Consider the following 16,479-nt stretch of genomic DNA (forward strand, 5'->3'; position numbering starts at 1 on the left):
TTATAAGCATGGTGATTTACACCCGTTGCGTGATTGCGCGAGCGAGTCGCTTAGTAGTCTAATTCCTCGATCTCTACGCCTCTTGATGTGAATTAGTGACTCTTGAACAGGCTCTAATTCATGTCAATTGAGTTCCTACGACCCTTGAACCAGAGTAGGAATACCATGAAAGGGAATTTCGGTCCTTGAGCCTTGAACCGCCTTGGATACGACTACTGCCAAAATAGGAAATATGCACCTACATTAGATTAGCTTCCGACACATGAGATTTGGTGAATGAACCTCCCTAACACCCGACATTCCCATTTATTCGGTTACACTTTTATTAATTGCTTTACATTTCATTACATTTTGTTAATCTAAAATCATCTCTCAAAATATTGAACTCCAACTCATTGTAAATATTCACCACTAGGCTCTTAGTTTTGATTAGGTTTTGGTGAAAATCAAAGCCGAGCATTGCTAAGGCTTGGTGCCTTAGATTAACATTTTTATTTATTTTCTTTTTCTTTTCGTTGTTTGCTAAGTGTCTTTATTTCCGATTACTCAAGGATTGTGGGTTAGCCACTAATCCCCGTGGTACGATAAACTTTGGGCATAATATTTCTCTATCTTGACAATGATACGTACACTTGCGTAAATGTGTATCAAGTCAGCGCCCTCTTTTGGGTGCATTATAATTCGCCTCATGAACGCTCTTAGTTTCGATGGGCCTTGAATTATAATTTTTCACGAGGATGTTGTCATGTTTTTCAACTACAAACATAACATTGATGAGCTTGCAATCAAAAAGCGGAATTATAGGGATTCACGCTAAACGAACTAAGAGTGTTCATAATATTCGGACTAAGAGCGTCCGCAAGCATCAATTTATGACCATATTAAACATCATTGTTTCAGTCTAATCTAAATATTCTTGGAAATTGATTTCTTGGTAGTATAGCTCGGAAATCTTATTATTTTAGTTTTGGATTAAATACTGTTTAGTCCTTGAACTTTTGCCCTAAAAACACTTCAGTCCCTCGCCTTTTAATTTCACACGTTTAGTCCTTGTACTTCAAAATTTCAGCCCAATAGGTCCTTTCCGTTACTCTCCGTTCAAAAACAATGTTAAATTGCTAACGTAGCAATTATTTCGCGTCAAAAAGTCTATTATACCCCCAATTTTTTTTAAATTTATTCTTTCCTCTTTTTTTTATTTTTTTAATAATTTATTCTCTTTTTTTTTCTTTTCTTTCTTTATTTTTATCTCTTCTCCTCTCTCTCTCTCTCTCCCTCTCCCTCTCTCCTCCAAAAACCTTAACTCAACCTCCTCCATCTCCAACCCGAAGGCGCGTCCGTGCTAAAACCTATCAATATTTTCAGAGAAAGAAAATGTCCGAGACTCCTCACTACCTAGCGACCCAGAGCCACCAAACCAACCCGCCCCGACTCACCCGCTGGTGCACTTATCACAACTTCAACCCCCTTCGTCGATCCCATCGATTCCCGAAGCTCCGACGATGACTTCTTCTCCGTCGCGCCTCCTCCGTTCATCCCCCCAGGGACTGCGTCCTCGTCTCGGGTTCGGATCTATTTGTGATCGAACTGGAATCAAAGGTGACGACAGCGAGTCAACGATGATCTCGGGTCAAATTCCAATTTGAGGCTAGTGTTTAGGGCCGAGTCAAATTTTCAGGGCTCTGGCTTTGAATTCGGTGACTTTCTAGCTCCGCAAGGGCTACGGATTTTTGGGTTGGAGTTTGATTAGGATTCGGATTCGGATAACGATGCATTCGAAAGCAATCGGATCAGTGAGGGTATCCAGTAGATTTGGGACAGTATTTTCATGGAGGAGTAGAGAAATGCGTATGAGAATTGGATTGGATGGATTTGCAGAAGGTTTGATTCAAATGAAGGAAATGAGATTTGAGAGATGGTCATTGGAGAAGTGGGGAATTAAGGTTTTGGGTGGCGGAGCAGTGGCATTGGCGATGGCGGTGGGGATTGGGGCATGGAGCTGTTTGGCCTGGGATTGAGATTTGATAGTACTGGGGTTTTCGAAAAAGGTTTTGAGTAGGTTTGGATGGAGCTCATGGGTTGTTGATGGAATCATTTTGGTTTTTTTTTCTTTTTGTCTAATCGATCTGGGTTTGGGAGAAGAATTGTTGCAGTTTTTGTTCCTTCTTTATTTGGATTTGGTTTAAAAACATGTAAAATTTATGGGTTTTGATGGTTGGGAAGTGTTGTTCGGAGAGAGAAGAGGTTGGGGGTTTTGGAGAGAAGGTAAGCAGAAACTAAAAAATAGAGAAAAATCAAAAATTAAAAAAAAATAAATAAATTAAGAAAAAAAGAAAAGAGAAAGTGAGGGTATAATAGACTTTTTGACCCGAAAGAATTGCCACGTCAGCAATTTAACAGCGTTTTTGGACGGAAAGTAACGGAAAAGACCTATTGGTCCGAAATTTTAAAGTACAAGGACTAAACGTGTGAAATTAAAAGGTCAAGGACTGAAGTGGTTTTAGAGCAAAAGTTCAAGGACTAAACAGTATTTAATCCTTTAGTTTTCGTGGAAGTTTAAACTCCGAATCTAATATATCTTCTCTTCTTTTCAACAAGATGTCGAATAAACCAAGACTCGACTTTCCCATGCTTGACTCAACAGGCTTGGAATACCATAACTGGATAACCAACGGTGAGAACCATCTCACTTCAAAAGGGATATTACCCATAATCCAGGTACCTAACCAGGGTCTTGTGTTCCAACGAACACCTACAAAGCATGCTCAAGCACTTATCTTGATGCTATGCCACATGGATAAATCACTCAGATTGGAGTACATGTCGATCAAGGATGCAAGAGACCTATGGGTAGCGCTAGAAGAGCGCTTTGGCTATATCCAAGATTCCCTCCTCCCTGACTTGAAGGTTCAATGGAACAATCTGCGCTTCGCCAACTTCAAGGCTGTTGCTGAATATAATTCAGAAACTCTTCGCCTCAAATCCATGTTCAGATTTTGTGAACAACCTCTCACAGAACAAGAGCTAATTGAGAAGACTCTCTCCACCTTTCCCGTCGCAGCACTTTTGCTATCAAAGTAATATCGTATTGAGGTCAATGCCAGACGAATTACGAGGTTTAATCAGCTCATCAATGTTATGTCTGTAGTTGAAAAACATGACAATATCCTCGTAATTCATCCGGCATTGACCTCAGTACGATATTGCTTCGATAGCAAAAGTGCTGCGACGGCGAAGGTGGAGAGAGTCTTCTCAATTAGCTCTTGTTCTGTGAGAGGTTGTTCACAAAATCTCAACATGGATTTGAGGCGAAGAGTTTCTGAATTATATTCAGCAACAGACTTGAAGTTGGCGAAGCGCAGATTGTTCCATTGAACCTTCAAGTCAGGGAGGAGGGAATCTTGGATATTGCCAAAGCGCTCTTCTAGCGCTACCCATAGGTCTCTTGCATCCTTGATCGACTTGTACTCCAATCTGAGTGATTTATTCATGTGGCGTCGCATCAAGATAAGTGCTTGAGCATGCTTTGTAGGTATTCGTTGGAACACAAGACCCTGGTTAGGTACCTGGATTATGGGTAATATCCCTTTTCAAGTGAGATGGTTCTCAACGTCGGTTATCCAGCTATGGTATTCCGAGCCTGTTGAGTCAAGAATGGGAAAGTCGAGTCTTGGTTCATTCGACATCTTGTTGAAAAGAAGAAAATATATATTAGTTTCGGAGTTTAAATTTCCACAAAAACTAAAATAATAAGATTTCCGAGTTATGCTATCAAGAAATCAATTTCCAAGAATTTTAGATTAGATCGAAACAATGATGTTTAATATGGTCATAAATTGATGCTTGCGGACGCTCTTAGTCCGAATATTATGAGCACTCTTAGTTCATTAATTACGAACGCTCTTAGTTCGTTTAGCGTGAATCCCTATAATTCCGCTTTTTTATTGCAAGTTTCGAGAAAAAAAAAAAAAGAAAAAAAAAAAAGAGAAAGGAATAAAAACTCAAAAACGGGAACTTTAATTTTTAAAACTTACTTGTTGAAATTCGGAGCAAATTCGCTTCTGAACAGATCCCACTTCAAATGGTATATAGGTCTCAAAACAACTCCAACAAGGCTGGATTTTGGAGATCAGATAGAAGAGACAGAGATAAACAACTTTAATGAAGAAAGGATTTTGATTAGAGGTCCCAAAAAAGACGTTTCTCAGTGTGGAAGTAGGCTGATCTGTACAGGAACGAGAGTGCTAAACAGCTCCCACTTCGAATGGTGTATAGATCTCAAAATGACTCCAACAGGGCTGAAATTTGAAATTCAGATAGAAAAGACAGAGAAGAACAACTTTGTTGAAGAAAGGATTTTGATTAGAGGTCCCGACTAAGACACTTTGGGGCGTGCAAGCAGGCTAGGGTTAGGGCTCGTGTTGATAACGTGTTGTAGAATGAACATAAAATAACTTGAGAGGGAGAGAGTTTAGACGCAGAGAATGGAGTATATTGTGTGTCTCCAATTCTCTTCTCTCTGAAAGCTCTATTTATAGGGCAACCTTGTTCTTCATTCTAACTTAATTTCCATTTGAACTGCCTTATAAAAATTATCATGCTTGATACCAAACTTCTCCACTCATAAGTGCTTTCACACATAGCATTATCATGCTTGATACCAAACTTCTCCACTCATAAGTGCCATAAGTGCTTTCACACATAGCATGATAGATACCAAACTTCTCCACTCATAAGTGCTTTCACACATTGCATTATCATGCTTGTACCTATATCTATTTACATGATATAGCCATTATACTACAACACATCTATTTACATGATATAGCCATTATACTACAACACATACGTAATTTTCTTTTAGTGAAGTCATTGACTACTAACAAATACTTTTGTGCAGAAAGGTTGTGCTACTTGTGCATGAATAGGCAACAAAGGTAAATTAAGTTCATGATGGGTGTTCTGTTTAAGACCATGGCGAAATCGTTGAATTCGGAAGAGAACGACTTTTTTACTAAGCTGCTTGGAGAGGTAGCTCTGATGCAAGCAAGATTCAACTTTTATTCCGCTGTGTTCAAAAGCCGATCAGGTCTTGGTGTGTCGGCACACATAGACAGGTCAGGAATAAGAGTTCTGTTGCAGGACAAAGAAGTAGAGGGTCTTCAAGTTTTGGTGGATGGTAAATGGGATACAGTCCCCATTGTGCCACAGGCCATTGTTGTTAATCTTAGTGATCAAGTGCAGGTAAAAAATAAAATAAAAATTACTTTTCACTCTAATGTGTTACTTTGCTTTCAAATATCTGGAATTTCGTAATAGATTTTGATACTGTCTGACGTCATACTGCAGATTATGAATAATGGCATATTCAAGGGCCCACTGCACAGGGTGATGAAGCTATCTGTGGCCTTGCTTAATGAGAACCAGATCCTGATACTGAGATTAGTCCAGTGGAGAAACTGATAGATGAGACAAGGCCGGCCAAGTTCATACAAAAATGTCAAAAATTATGGCAATATCAAGTAATTATCAACTATGAATGCTATCAGAGAGGAGAAGTAGCACTTGAAACATTAATTCTGGTATTTTCTTTCATCCATGTAATTCGTAGGGGTAACAAAAGTAAATACTTTTGTCAGTCATATCAAGAACTAAACAACTCCACTCATGGATCCTCACATTTTTCTAAGATTAACAATAAGAGCATGAGGTAGACACTTGGACGACCAGCACTTACTGATCTGAAATATCATCATATTATGCACGGTTGCATACTTTGATTGCTTATATGCCCTTGTCAGTCACAGTGTGTGGACAAAGAAATCAAGAACTAGCCAAAATTCCAGGCCCCACACTGGTTGGCGTCATTTGCTCATCATTGAAGCACTGAGCAACTTGCAGCTAAATCAACAAAAACCTTGGACACAATCCACACAGAACGAAAGACATGGCTGAATCTTCCACTCCTGCCAAGGCCGAATTATTAGCAACCAAAACTGTGCAAGAGCTACTCACTGAAGGAGAACTACTTGTACCACCACAGAAATTTATTCTCAAAGATGGCATCCCACTTCCAAATGCTTCTGTTGAGTTGATGGATGTTCCAGTTATTGATCTTGGTCTCCTCACACCTTCCTCATTCAGTGCGGAAGAACTTGACAAACTCAGATCAGCACTTACCACAGGGTGTTGCTTTCATGTATGAATTCAAACAACTTGAGAAACTCTTTAGAAGTTAGAACAATAAATCTAATACCAAGTTCTGTGATGGTAGACTTACTATGCATTAACATGTTTGAGGCTGCTTATTGTGTTTTACAGGTAATAAACCATGGAATGACTCCAGAATTCCTTGACAAAGTCCGTGAAATCACCAAACAGTTTTTCGCAATTCCAGTGGAAGAGAAGCAGAAATATTTGAGGCCAGTCGACGATATTGAAGGTTATGGGAATGACATGGTTTTATCAGAGCAGCAAACACTTGATTGGACTGATAGACTATACCTTACTGTATATCCACCAGACCAGCGCAGGCTCGAGTTTTGGCCTGAAAATCCCAAATCTTTTAGGTAGCATATATGGTCAGAATTCAGAACTTCCCTTTTTATCAAGCAATCAAAATGGTTATTGATCCTATTATTGATGTACACTGCAGGGATACTCTAGACCAATATACCAGTAAGATGCAGGTGATAACAGAAACTGTCCTTAAGGCCATGGCGTGGTCATTGAATTTGGAGGAAGATTGCTTTCTGGACAAGTATGGAGAAAAAGGAAAATTGGATGCTAGGTTTAACTTCTATCCTCCATGTTCAAGGCCTGATCGCATCCTCGGCTTCAAGCCACATGCAGATAGTTCAATAATCACCATTGTCTTGCAAGATAAAGAAGTGGAAGGTCTTCAATTTCTGAAAGATGATCAATGGTTTAGGGCTCCCATTGTTCCTGAGGCGCTTCTCATTAATGTTGGTGATCAAGTAGAGGTAACTAAAGCTTTAAATGTCTGTTAATCCAGTGTTTTGGCTAAGACCAACTAACTGCTATCAAAACCTGGTCTTTGTGATGCACAGATATTGACTAATGGACTGTTCAAGAGCCCAGTGCACAAGGTTGTGATAAATGGAGAAAAGGAGAGGATTTCTTTGGTTGTATTCTCTTTCCCGGATTCAGAGACAGAGATTAAACCCTTAGAAAGCCTCATCAATGAGTCAAGGCCAAGGTTGTACAGAAAAATGAAAAACTACGGTGACATCTTTTTCGAATACTACCAGCAGGGAATAAGACCAATTGAAGCAGCAATAATATAACCTCGATTATGTATCTCTTAAATGGCTTGTACCCGAAGATGAATAACGAAGCAGCAATATTATGTATCTCTTATGGCTTGTAGCCGAAGATGAATAACTTAAAGTTGTGTTACTGAGAAGATGGTGGCATGATTCCTAAGCAGATTTTGTTATATTTGTTTTGTTTATTTCATTTTAATTTGGTTCTAATGGAATGAAGATAGAATCGGGGAAGCATAAAATTAAGGATGATTAGCATTCAAACCAAGTAAAAGATATAAACTAGAAACCAAAATTGTTGTCGGGAAAATTTTCATTCATATTGATGTAAACAAAAACCGGGAAACAATACATACGGGGAGCTTCCCTTGACACCAAAATGGAGCCCCACGTCTGCTACTCTAATAAAGACACAACATCACCACATAGTCAGTACGAAAGATGGAGGGAAAGCCAAAAACCTCCAACAGATTAAACACATCACGACTCTGGATAATGGCAATGTCTTCTTACTGATCCATCGTGCCTGTTGATCAAGTGCTTCTTCATGTAGTGCATTCGTCTTAAAGACTTAAATAACTCCGTTGTCCACTATTGCTCAAGAACAACCAATCCCACAATCTATTCCTTTATCAATGTCTAAAACAACTTCAACCACAACGTGCTCCAGAATTCACATCAGATGAAGCTTATTGTGGAACCAACTTCAAGCAGCTCAATTGCAGACTGGCAACAATGTCTTCACTGGTTGATTCCCTTCAGGTGCAGTGATCAGAAAGCTCCTCCAACTGGAACCTACAAACCGCATGATTGTTAATCAAATGACGAGTAATTCAAGGTTACAAACCAAATATTTCATTTGCACTACCATACAACAAGAATTGTGATCTCCTCAAAGTTGCCATGCTAATAATAAAGGAAAACCTCGATAACCAAAGATCAATAGGTGAATAGGTTAGTTTCCAATTCCATATAGTTGTTACAAGTTATAACACATCAAATAAGTTAGAATTGGAGACAACTCCCCTGCCAGCCATACTAAAAAGCAATCCAGAAAAGGCAATTTAACAGAGGATTTTAAATTTCATTTTTTCATCACTAAATCACAAGCAGATGAAATAACTAGAGTGTATTCTCAAAGAATAAGGTGCAAAGAGCTAAATCCACTTACAAATAAGGTGCAAAGATGGTTTTAGTTGTTCTGACTGTTAAGAGCCTCGAAAGAAGGTGTCGCTGCAGATTCATTCTCCAATGGTGTTGGCAACAAATGCTGCTCCCTCATAACTTGAGAATCATCCGCATTCTCAAAAAGTTGCTTCCGAAGAACACCATGCAACCGCCCAAAAAGCTGTTTCTTTAATGCTTCAAATGCAAGGTCAAGCCTCTTTAGCTGCTCCATTGCATTTACATTGTACATGAACAATCCATAGTAGAGATCAAAGCTATCTCCTGCTGTATTCTCCACCAAATTCAACAAAGTCTTGTAACCTTTTGTATTGACCGGCGTCGACTCCAAACCCAACTTTTCCAAAACTCTTCCCATAGTGTGTGTGATGAATTGTGACCCTGCTGCATGCTTATCATGCTCATCGCAAGACATATCCACCATTCGACACCCTTCTTGCGCAAAAATATCAAGAAATTGATCACACCTTGACACCCTTGATTCGTCATTTCCAATTCTGATCCTATCATAAACAAAAGCAAGACCATTCCAGCCATTTTTACCACTTTCTGGTCCAAACATAGGATGAGTGCAGAGAATATCAAAATCTAGAGGCAAATTTTGAAGAAACAGGTTTTTTGGGAATTCTTTCACGGATAGAACATCAACAAACAAAGTACTCCGCTTCAACCTCTGAAGCGGGAGTGACATCAAAACTTTCCCAGTGGAAAGAATCGATGTGCAAAGGAGTATTACTTCTGGATGCTCCTCGCAAAAATCATCTGCGTCCGAGAAGTAAGAAACACCCAACTGTTCAGCAACATCAGAGTAGTCTGAGCGAGAATAGGCAAGAACCTTGTGGCCTTGGCGTACAATGGTTTTAGCAAGGAACTGACCAAAGTTGCCAAAACCAACAATTCCAATCTTAAGCCTTGAATGATCTTCGGAGCTATCCAAAATATGTGCTTTAGAGGATCTGAAGGTTACAATTAAAATGTATTGTTACAATTAGTCGTTGAACCAACACATTCCACTATCTAATAAGCTAATATGTTTACATGTCATTACCAAAGAAGAAAGCAAAAGTTATCAATACAATAATTATGAAATCCAATGCATTGAAAGCTTACCTCACAGCTTTCGAAGAACGCACCAATGCAGCTCCATTCTGGTTCACACACTCCTCCTGCAACGTTCTCACCTTTTCAGCATTCCCAAACAACTGGTTCCTCACAACATCATGCAACCTCCCGAAAAGCTGCTTCTTCAAATCCTCGAAAGCCAAGTCCAACCTCTCCAGCATCTCCAGCGCATTCTTATTATACATAAACAACCCATAGTACAAATCAAAGCTATCCCCAGCCGTATTCTCCACCAAATCCAACAATGTCTCATAGCCTCTAGTATTAATCGGCGTCGACTCCAACCCCAACATCTGAAGCACCCTCCCAACAGTGTGTGTAATAAACTGCGACTCCGCCGCGAACTTATCATGCTCGGCACAGCTCATTTCCACCATTTCACACCCTTCCCTCTCGAAAATGCTCAAGAACTTGTCACACCTCGAAACTCTAGACACCTCCGATCCAATCCTCACTTTCTCATAAACAAAGCACAGCCCATTCCAGCCGTTCTTCGCGCTCTCCGGCCCGAACATCGGGTGCGTGCAGATCACATCGAAATAGCTCGGAAGAGATTTCAGGAACAGAGCTTTGGAGAACTCCTTGACGGAGAGGACGTCGGCGAAGAGAGTGTTGCGGCGGAGGCGCTGGAGGGGGAGGGAGTTGAGGACTTCCTCGGCGGAGATGATGGAGGTGCAGAGGAGGATGACGTGGGGGTGCTGCTCGCAGAGGTCGTGGGGGTCGGAGAAGAAGGAAACGCCGAGGGCGGCTGCCGTTTTGGAGTGGTCGGAGCGGGAATAGGCGAGGACGGTGTGGCCTTGGCGGGTTAGGGTTTTGGCGAGGAATTGGCCGAAGTTGCCGAAGCCGATGATGGCGATCTTGAGGGTTTGGGAGGAGTGGTACTGGACGGCGAGCTTGGTTTCGTAGTCGAATAATTGGGCGGCGTCTAGGGATTTGATTTTGAGGGAACGGCGTCGTTTTGGGGATAGGTTAGGGATTTTGGGGGAAAGGTTGGAGCTTTGGGGGTAAAGGTTGGGGCTTTGGGGGTTGAAGAAGGGAGAGCGAGTGAGGATGAGTTTTGGAGGCAATGGGTGGAGAGGTGAGAGGGATAGCATTTTGGAGAAGAAGAAGAAGAGAGACCTGAAGGTAGAAGAAGAAGAGAGACCTGTAAATAGAAGAAGAGAGACCTGAAGGTTCAGACTTCAGACCCAGAAACGAGAGGGTTTCTACATTTTAGACGTGTGTTGAGTTTTGTACGACTCTGTGTACAGCTCATGTTTTGGTGTTCAAAAAATCAAAAATGGTGCGTTGGGAGACTTCTCTGAGCTCCAAATTTTTTTATATATTTTTTTTTTTGCTTTTTGTGGCCTCCACGTTTGTTTTATTAATATCCTCGTGTTGGGTTTTCGAATATTCTACGTAATAAAATTAGAATAAATTTTTTTTTTTTTTTGAGAACTATGCTCCAACTCAAATCTTCTCCTCGGCACATGTGAATGTGAAATGTGCTCCAATTGTGCTACTGTGCATTGCAACAGTTTTCGATCACTTTGACAGCTTTAGGATTTAGGACGCTCAATCACTAAGCAATCAGAACATAGAAAAGCAACTAGAACATGGAAAATGAGAAGGCACAAGCGTGTGTGAAATAATGCAGGCATTATCGTTAAGCTTCACCAATAAAACTTTATAGCTCATATCCTTTTGGATTATCTCATCCATAGTTCCACCCATCTATAACTCAAATGTAAAATAAACACCTATAAATTCTCAAAAATAAATTTAATAACCAATAGTTAGAAAATAAAAAAAATGGGAAAATAACAACCAATTTAAAAAACATTAAAAAAATTAGAAAGGATGAGAAGGTAGAGAGCAATGTGATCAAAATTAAGAGGAAATTGCAGCTCTTGAGTAGGTTTGATCTATCATCATTATCATCATCATTGCCAATCACCATTCGACGTTACATCATCAACCCCCTTTCTAAGAAAGGGAAAAAAAATTCCATCAATTCTAATCTTAGAAACTACATGGAAAGCTAGAACATGCCCTACAGACTAATAAGAGGGGGGGTGAAAGCATCGGATAATGGAGGGAAGCTTGATGACGACGGACAATCGGGTGATGGTGAGAGGCCGGGGAACTTGGACTTCTCACTTGTCTGATGTCTCCGTTCTTTTACTTAAAGCTTGAAAAGGAGACCGCCATGTGTGGCGAAGAAAGGTGCAAACACTAGGGACTCGACAGCCATCAGCTTGATGAGGATGTTGAGAGATGGGCCGGATGTGTCCTTGAGAGGGTCTCCGACGGTGTCACCAATGACAGCTGCTTTGTGTGGATCTGATCCCTTGGGACCAAGAGTCCTTGCATGTTCTGAAGCCCCGGCCTATAATAACAGATACAATTAAGTATGGTGTAGAGCCAAAGTTGATTATCTATAGTAACCAAAAAATGACCAGGAAATTGCTTACCTCAATATACTTCTTGGCATTGTCCCAAGCGCCACCGGTGTTGGATGCAGAGATGGCGATCTGTAAATGTGAAATGTGTTTAGTTCAAAGGTTATTATATGCATGCAGAAAAGATTATAATCCAGCTAGTGCTGACGAATCTACCTGTACACCAGAGACGAGGGATCCAGCAAGGACACCAGAGAGAGTCTCCACACCAAAAAAGATTCCGACAATGAGGGGTGTTAGCATGACAAGGGCACCAGGAGGGATCATTTCCTTGATGGAAGCATCAGTCGAGATCTTGACACAAGTAGCATAGTCAGGTTTAGCAGTACCCTCCATAAGGCCAGGGATGGTGTTGAATTGCCTGCGTACTTCTTCAACCATCTTTAGAGCAGCACTTCCCACACTCTTCATTGTCATGGCAGAGAACCAATAGGGAAGCATTGCACCCACTATCAAACCAATGAACACTTTTGGAGTCAACACATCAACTGTTGCAATTCCAGCACGGCTCACAAAGGCACCAAAGAGAGCAAGGGACACAAGAGCAGCTGAGCCAATTGCAAAACCCTATACATAGAAGCACATACAACTCATGAGTAACAACCACATTTTAATGATTTTTTAAACTTTTCTTCAACTACAATGTACCATTTAAAAATAGTACAGAAGCAGCTGGAAACTTAAAGAGAAAGTTCAAACCTTTCCAATAGCAGCCGTGGTGTTTCCTGCAGCATCAAGAGCATCAGTTCTCTCTCTGATTCTGTGGCTCATGCCTGCCATCTCAGCAATGCCACCAGCATTGTCACTGATCGGACCATATGCATCAATGGCCAATCCAGTTGCTATGGTGCTCAGCATTCCAAGGGCGGCTACAGCAATGCCATACATAGCGGCAAAGCTAAAACTAACAAAAATACTAACAGCAATGGCAAAAATAGGAATAATGACAGATTTGTATCCCAATGCCAGGCCAAAAATGATATTAGTAGCAGCTCCTGTCCGGCACGAATCAGCAACATCTTGCACAGGGCTACAACAAAGTTTGAAGCAAGAGTTAAATTAAGAGACAATTAACACCATTTATAAGGAAAAGGTACCAAGTATACAGTTACCTGTATGCATTACTGGTATAATACTCTGTCACAAATCCGATGATAAGCCCAGCCCACAACCCAACACACACACATAAGAACAGCTGCCTGCAAAACCAATTCAGTGCTAGAGACTCAACAATAACTAAACAATCATGAGACTAATATAATAACTGATATAAAGTTAAAATGCTACAAATTCCATATGCAAGTATGTAACAAAAATGATCACATTATGTTTTCACATGGCTTAAACTAAAATTCAATATAAGGCCATAGATATAAATATTTAACCTGATGACACCGATTTTCCAGAAAAAGAAGCAGAGCTTACCAGTTCTTAACAACTTTCTGTGTTCCAAAATTGAAGATGGTGAAGGAAGAAGGAACAGAAATCCATGTAACAATTGCAACTCCAATAGTCATCAGTACTGTGGAAATAATGAGTTGCTTCTTCAATGCTGGCTCAATTTCCTTTACAGCCTTGATCTCAAAGAAATCAGTTGCGAAAAGGGTGGTGATCAGACAAACAATGATACCAATGGAACTGACAATGAGAGGATATAACATTGCAGTTAATTCATGATTGATCCCAAACGAGGAAATTGAAGCAACAACAAGAGCAGCACATGATGACTCAGCATAGGATCCAAACAGATCAGATCCCATTCCAGCAATATCCCCAACATTGTCACCAACATTATCAGCAATCACCTGTACAGATGGAATGACATAAGTTCTGGAAGGGAATAAAAAGCAAATTTTCAATCTTTAGTTAATAATCTAACAGCAGGTAAGCCTTACAGCTGGGTTCCTTGGGTCATCCTCAGGAATATTCCTTTCAACTTTGCCAACAAGATCAGCACCAACATCAGCAGCTTTGGTATAGATGCCTCCACCAACTCTGCCAAAAAGAGCCATGGAAGATCCACCAAGACCATACCCAGTTATGGACTCAAAAAGACCACCCCAATCCTCACCATAGTACATCTTGAAGACGAGGATCACAATGTATAAAACTAATAAACCATTTGCAGCAAGGAGAAATCCCATGACAGCACCTGATCTAAATGCTACTATAAAAGCCTTCCCAACACCTTTTCTTGCCTCCAAAGTAGTTCTGGCATTTGCATACGTGGCAATCTTCATACCAAGGAATCCAGAAACCACTGAAGTTATAGCACCAAGCAAAAAGGAAATGGTACTGAATATGGCAGTTGCAAGAGCAGGTTTGCATATCTTTGTTTCATCATAAGCACATGTATGGCTACTAGTGCTAAATCCCTCCACGGAGCCAAGGAAAACAAATATCAAGACTGCAAAAGCCACCATAAAAGCACCAACATACTTATATTCCGTGTAAAGGAATGATGTTGCTCCTGTGTCACACGAGCATCAGGACGTTAGTAAAACCCAAAAAATCTATCCATTAATCAAAGATATATTGCAATTCAAAGTTGTAATCAGTAGCTTAAATCATACAGACAAATTCAAATGAAACAACAACAGAGAGCAGTTAATCATACAGCAAAAGAAATAACACTACCACAAAATTGATACCAATAAATGATTAAAAAAACTTGAGATTAAGAAGCAATTAATTTTTAATCACTGTAAGATAACCATAAAGCACATTTAAAAAAATAAAAAGGACTATAAAGCATTCTCTTGTTCTTTGTTTCTTCTTTTAATCATTCAGAGACAACAAAAATCATAATATATTCCTGCTTTCCAAATCCAGAATAAAGTTTACGATGAAACCAGAGAAGTGTTTAATCAGTAGAGGCAATGGGAGAGGATATATACCCTAATAATAGAAGGCTACAGATTTCAGGGAACAAAAATATTCATTCCATATAATCATAAGTAATGATTGAACACAAGTACACAAAAATAATAGTACTGTAACACTGTACTGATATCCAAAATGACAGAAGGTCCCAACTCTTTAGCACAATTATGGGACACCCATGTGCACTACCTCAGCACACATAGTTTAACTATTAACAATTAACAATTAACAATCAGAACTCAATCTCAGTCAAATAGTTTTATGTACAAAAGACAAATATATGTGGTAGCTCCGTAGCTACAATGAATCAATGTTGATATCCAGATAATACTATAATATTAAGAGCACAAGAAATATAATTTTAAAATAAAATTGGTGGTCGTGGTCCTTCATAAAAATAAAATAAAAAGAAATAATAGTTTTTTTTTTTTTGTCAAATAAAAAGAAATAATAGTTGGTTCCAGAACATCTTCGATCTGTGAACTCAGGAAAATAGTGTATGCATTATTCCAAAGACTCAAACCAAACGACGTCGTTAGATCTAAGCAGACACCAGGAACTGAAAAAAGACTCGAACTTTACAACACTCTGTTTCCACCAAAACATGAAAGACTCTGTTTCTGCAAAAGCTCAAAACTTTAAAGCATATTAATGCAATTAGAACAAACCCACAAAGCCAAAATCAGCAAACCAAAACGACGTGATTAGATCTAAGCAGACACCAAAAACTGAAAAAAAGACTCAAACTTTAGAACACTCTGTTTCCACCAAAACATGAAAGAGACTCTGTTTCTGCCAAACCTCAAAACTTGTAAGTGAATTAAAGCAATTAGAACAAACCCACAAAGCCAGAACCAGCAATCCAAACGACGTCGTTAGATCTAAGCAGAAATCAAATACTCAACAAAAAGAAAAAACTCAAAATTTGAGAACTACTACACAAGCTCAGGACTTTTGGAAAAGTAATGCAATCAAACCAAAGACACGAAACCCAAAACCAAACACATCAAACAACGTTCGGATCTAAGCAGACACAAAACTCAAGACAAGTTAGAAAACACGGACCTTCAGAGATGGCGTTCTGGATTTCGGCGCACTTCTGAACAACGTTGGTGTCGTTAACACCCTCTTCCTCCTCAATCAGGTAATCGTTGTAACCATTTTTTGCGGCGGAGTTAGAGTTGGAGTCCCTCGCCGGCGAGAGCTGGACGCGTGACACGTACACCCACTGGAGCAGCGAGAACACGATTCCGACCACCGCGCAGAACGGAATCAGAATCTCCGCCCCGAGATCTGGGAGAATAGTTGCCCCCATAAAGCTCCGCCGAACACAACAGAACGTAAGAGAAAGAAACAAAGGGAGAACAGTGTCTGGTTGGGACTGTGTTTTTTGTGTTTCAGAGAGAATACGAGGAGGTTTGTGTTGTGGGTGGGCTTAGATATATATAAGAGTGATGAGCTAGAGTAGAAGGGAGGATAGGGGACTGACATATTTTTTTTACTTTTTTTTTTCTTAGAACAATTTTAAAATTTTAGAAATTTGAGTTGGATTTGAATATGTG

General features: G+C 39.9%; 3 protein-coding genes across 3 annotated transcripts; 2 read left to right on the forward strand and 1 right to left on the reverse strand.

Moving 5' to 3' along the window:
* Positions 1-4,825: 4,825 nt before the first annotated feature.
* On the forward strand, positions 4,826-5,662 carry LOC112187384 (codeine O-demethylase). The gene is made up of 2 exons (XM_024326149.2): positions 4,826-5,244; positions 5,350-5,662. The coding sequence occupies exons 1-2, from the start codon at positions 4,951-4,953 to the stop codon at positions 5,461-5,463; spliced, it is 408 nt and encodes a 135-aa protein (XP_024181917.1). The 5' UTR covers positions 4,826-4,950; the 3' UTR covers positions 5,464-5,662.
* A 146-nt stretch (positions 5,663-5,808) lies between these two features.
* LOC112187383 (protein SRG1) lies at positions 5,809-7,449 on the forward strand. The gene is made up of 4 exons (XM_024326148.2): positions 5,809-6,199; positions 6,322-6,569; positions 6,656-6,983; positions 7,071-7,449. The coding sequence occupies exons 1-4, from the start codon at positions 5,948-5,950 to the stop codon at positions 7,305-7,307; spliced, it is 1,065 nt and encodes a 354-aa protein (XP_024181916.1). The 5' UTR covers positions 5,809-5,947; the 3' UTR covers positions 7,308-7,449.
* A 132-nt stretch (positions 7,450-7,581) lies between these two features.
* LOC112189182 (pyrophosphate-energized vacuolar membrane proton pump) lies at positions 7,582-16,344 on the reverse strand. The gene is made up of 11 exons (XM_040515096.1): positions 15,983-16,344; positions 13,930-14,504; positions 13,460-13,839; positions 13,147-13,233; positions 12,734-13,064; positions 12,191-12,601; positions 12,047-12,106; positions 11,761-11,961; positions 9,582-10,774; positions 8,458-9,427; positions 7,582-8,081 (listed from the first exon to the last, which is right to left on the reverse strand). Exons 1-10 carry the CDS (start codon positions 16,230-16,232, stop codon positions 8,479-8,481), a joined length of 4,437 nt encoding a protein of 1,478 aa, XP_040371030.1. The 5' UTR covers positions 16,233-16,344; the 3' UTR covers positions 7,582-8,081; positions 8,458-8,478.
* Positions 16,345-16,479: the final 135 nt, after the last annotated feature.

Source organism: Rosa chinensis, chromosome 2 (assembly GCF_002994745.2).
Source record: "Rosa chinensis cultivar Old Blush chromosome 2, RchiOBHm-V2, whole genome shotgun sequence".
Taxonomy (NCBI): domain Eukaryota; kingdom Viridiplantae; phylum Streptophyta; class Magnoliopsida; order Rosales; family Rosaceae; genus Rosa; species Rosa chinensis.

What these genes read in the sequence shown, in the direction of transcription:
- LOC112189182 (XM_040515096.1), bottom strand. Translation starts at nt 16,232, where the DNA reads ATGGGGGCAACTATTCTCCCAGATCTCGGGGCGGAGATTCTGATTCCG. An exon ending in ATGACCCAAGGAACCCAGCT is followed by an intron (nt 13,840 to 13,929) that starts GTAAGGCTTACC and finishes CCATCTGTACAG; the next exon opens with GTGATTGCTGATAATGTTGG. An exon ending in CGTTCTTCGAAAGCTGTGAG is followed by an intron (nt 9,428 to 9,581) that starts GTAAGCTTTCAA and finishes TGTAACCTTCAG; the next exon opens with ATCCTCTAAAGCACATATTT.
- LOC112187383 (XM_024326148.2), top strand. Translation starts at nt 5,948, where the DNA reads ATGGCTGAATCTTCCACTCCTGCCAAGGCCGAATTATTAGCAACCAAA. An exon ending in CCACAGGGTGTTGCTTTCAT is followed by an intron (nt 6,200 to 6,321) that starts GTATGAATTCAA and finishes TGTGTTTTACAG; the next exon opens with GTAATAAACCATGGAATGAC. An exon ending in GAAAATCCCAAATCTTTTAG is followed by an intron (nt 6,570 to 6,655) that starts GTAGCATATATG and finishes TGTACACTGCAG; the next exon opens with GGATACTCTAGACCAATATA.
- LOC112187384 (XM_024326149.2), top strand. Translation starts at nt 4,951, where the DNA reads ATGATGGGTGTTCTGTTTAAGACCATGGCGAAATCGTTGAATTCGGAA. An exon ending in ATCTTAGTGATCAAGTGCAG is followed by an intron (nt 5,245 to 5,349) that starts GTAAAAAATAAA and finishes GTCATACTGCAG; the next exon opens with ATTATGAATAATGGCATATT.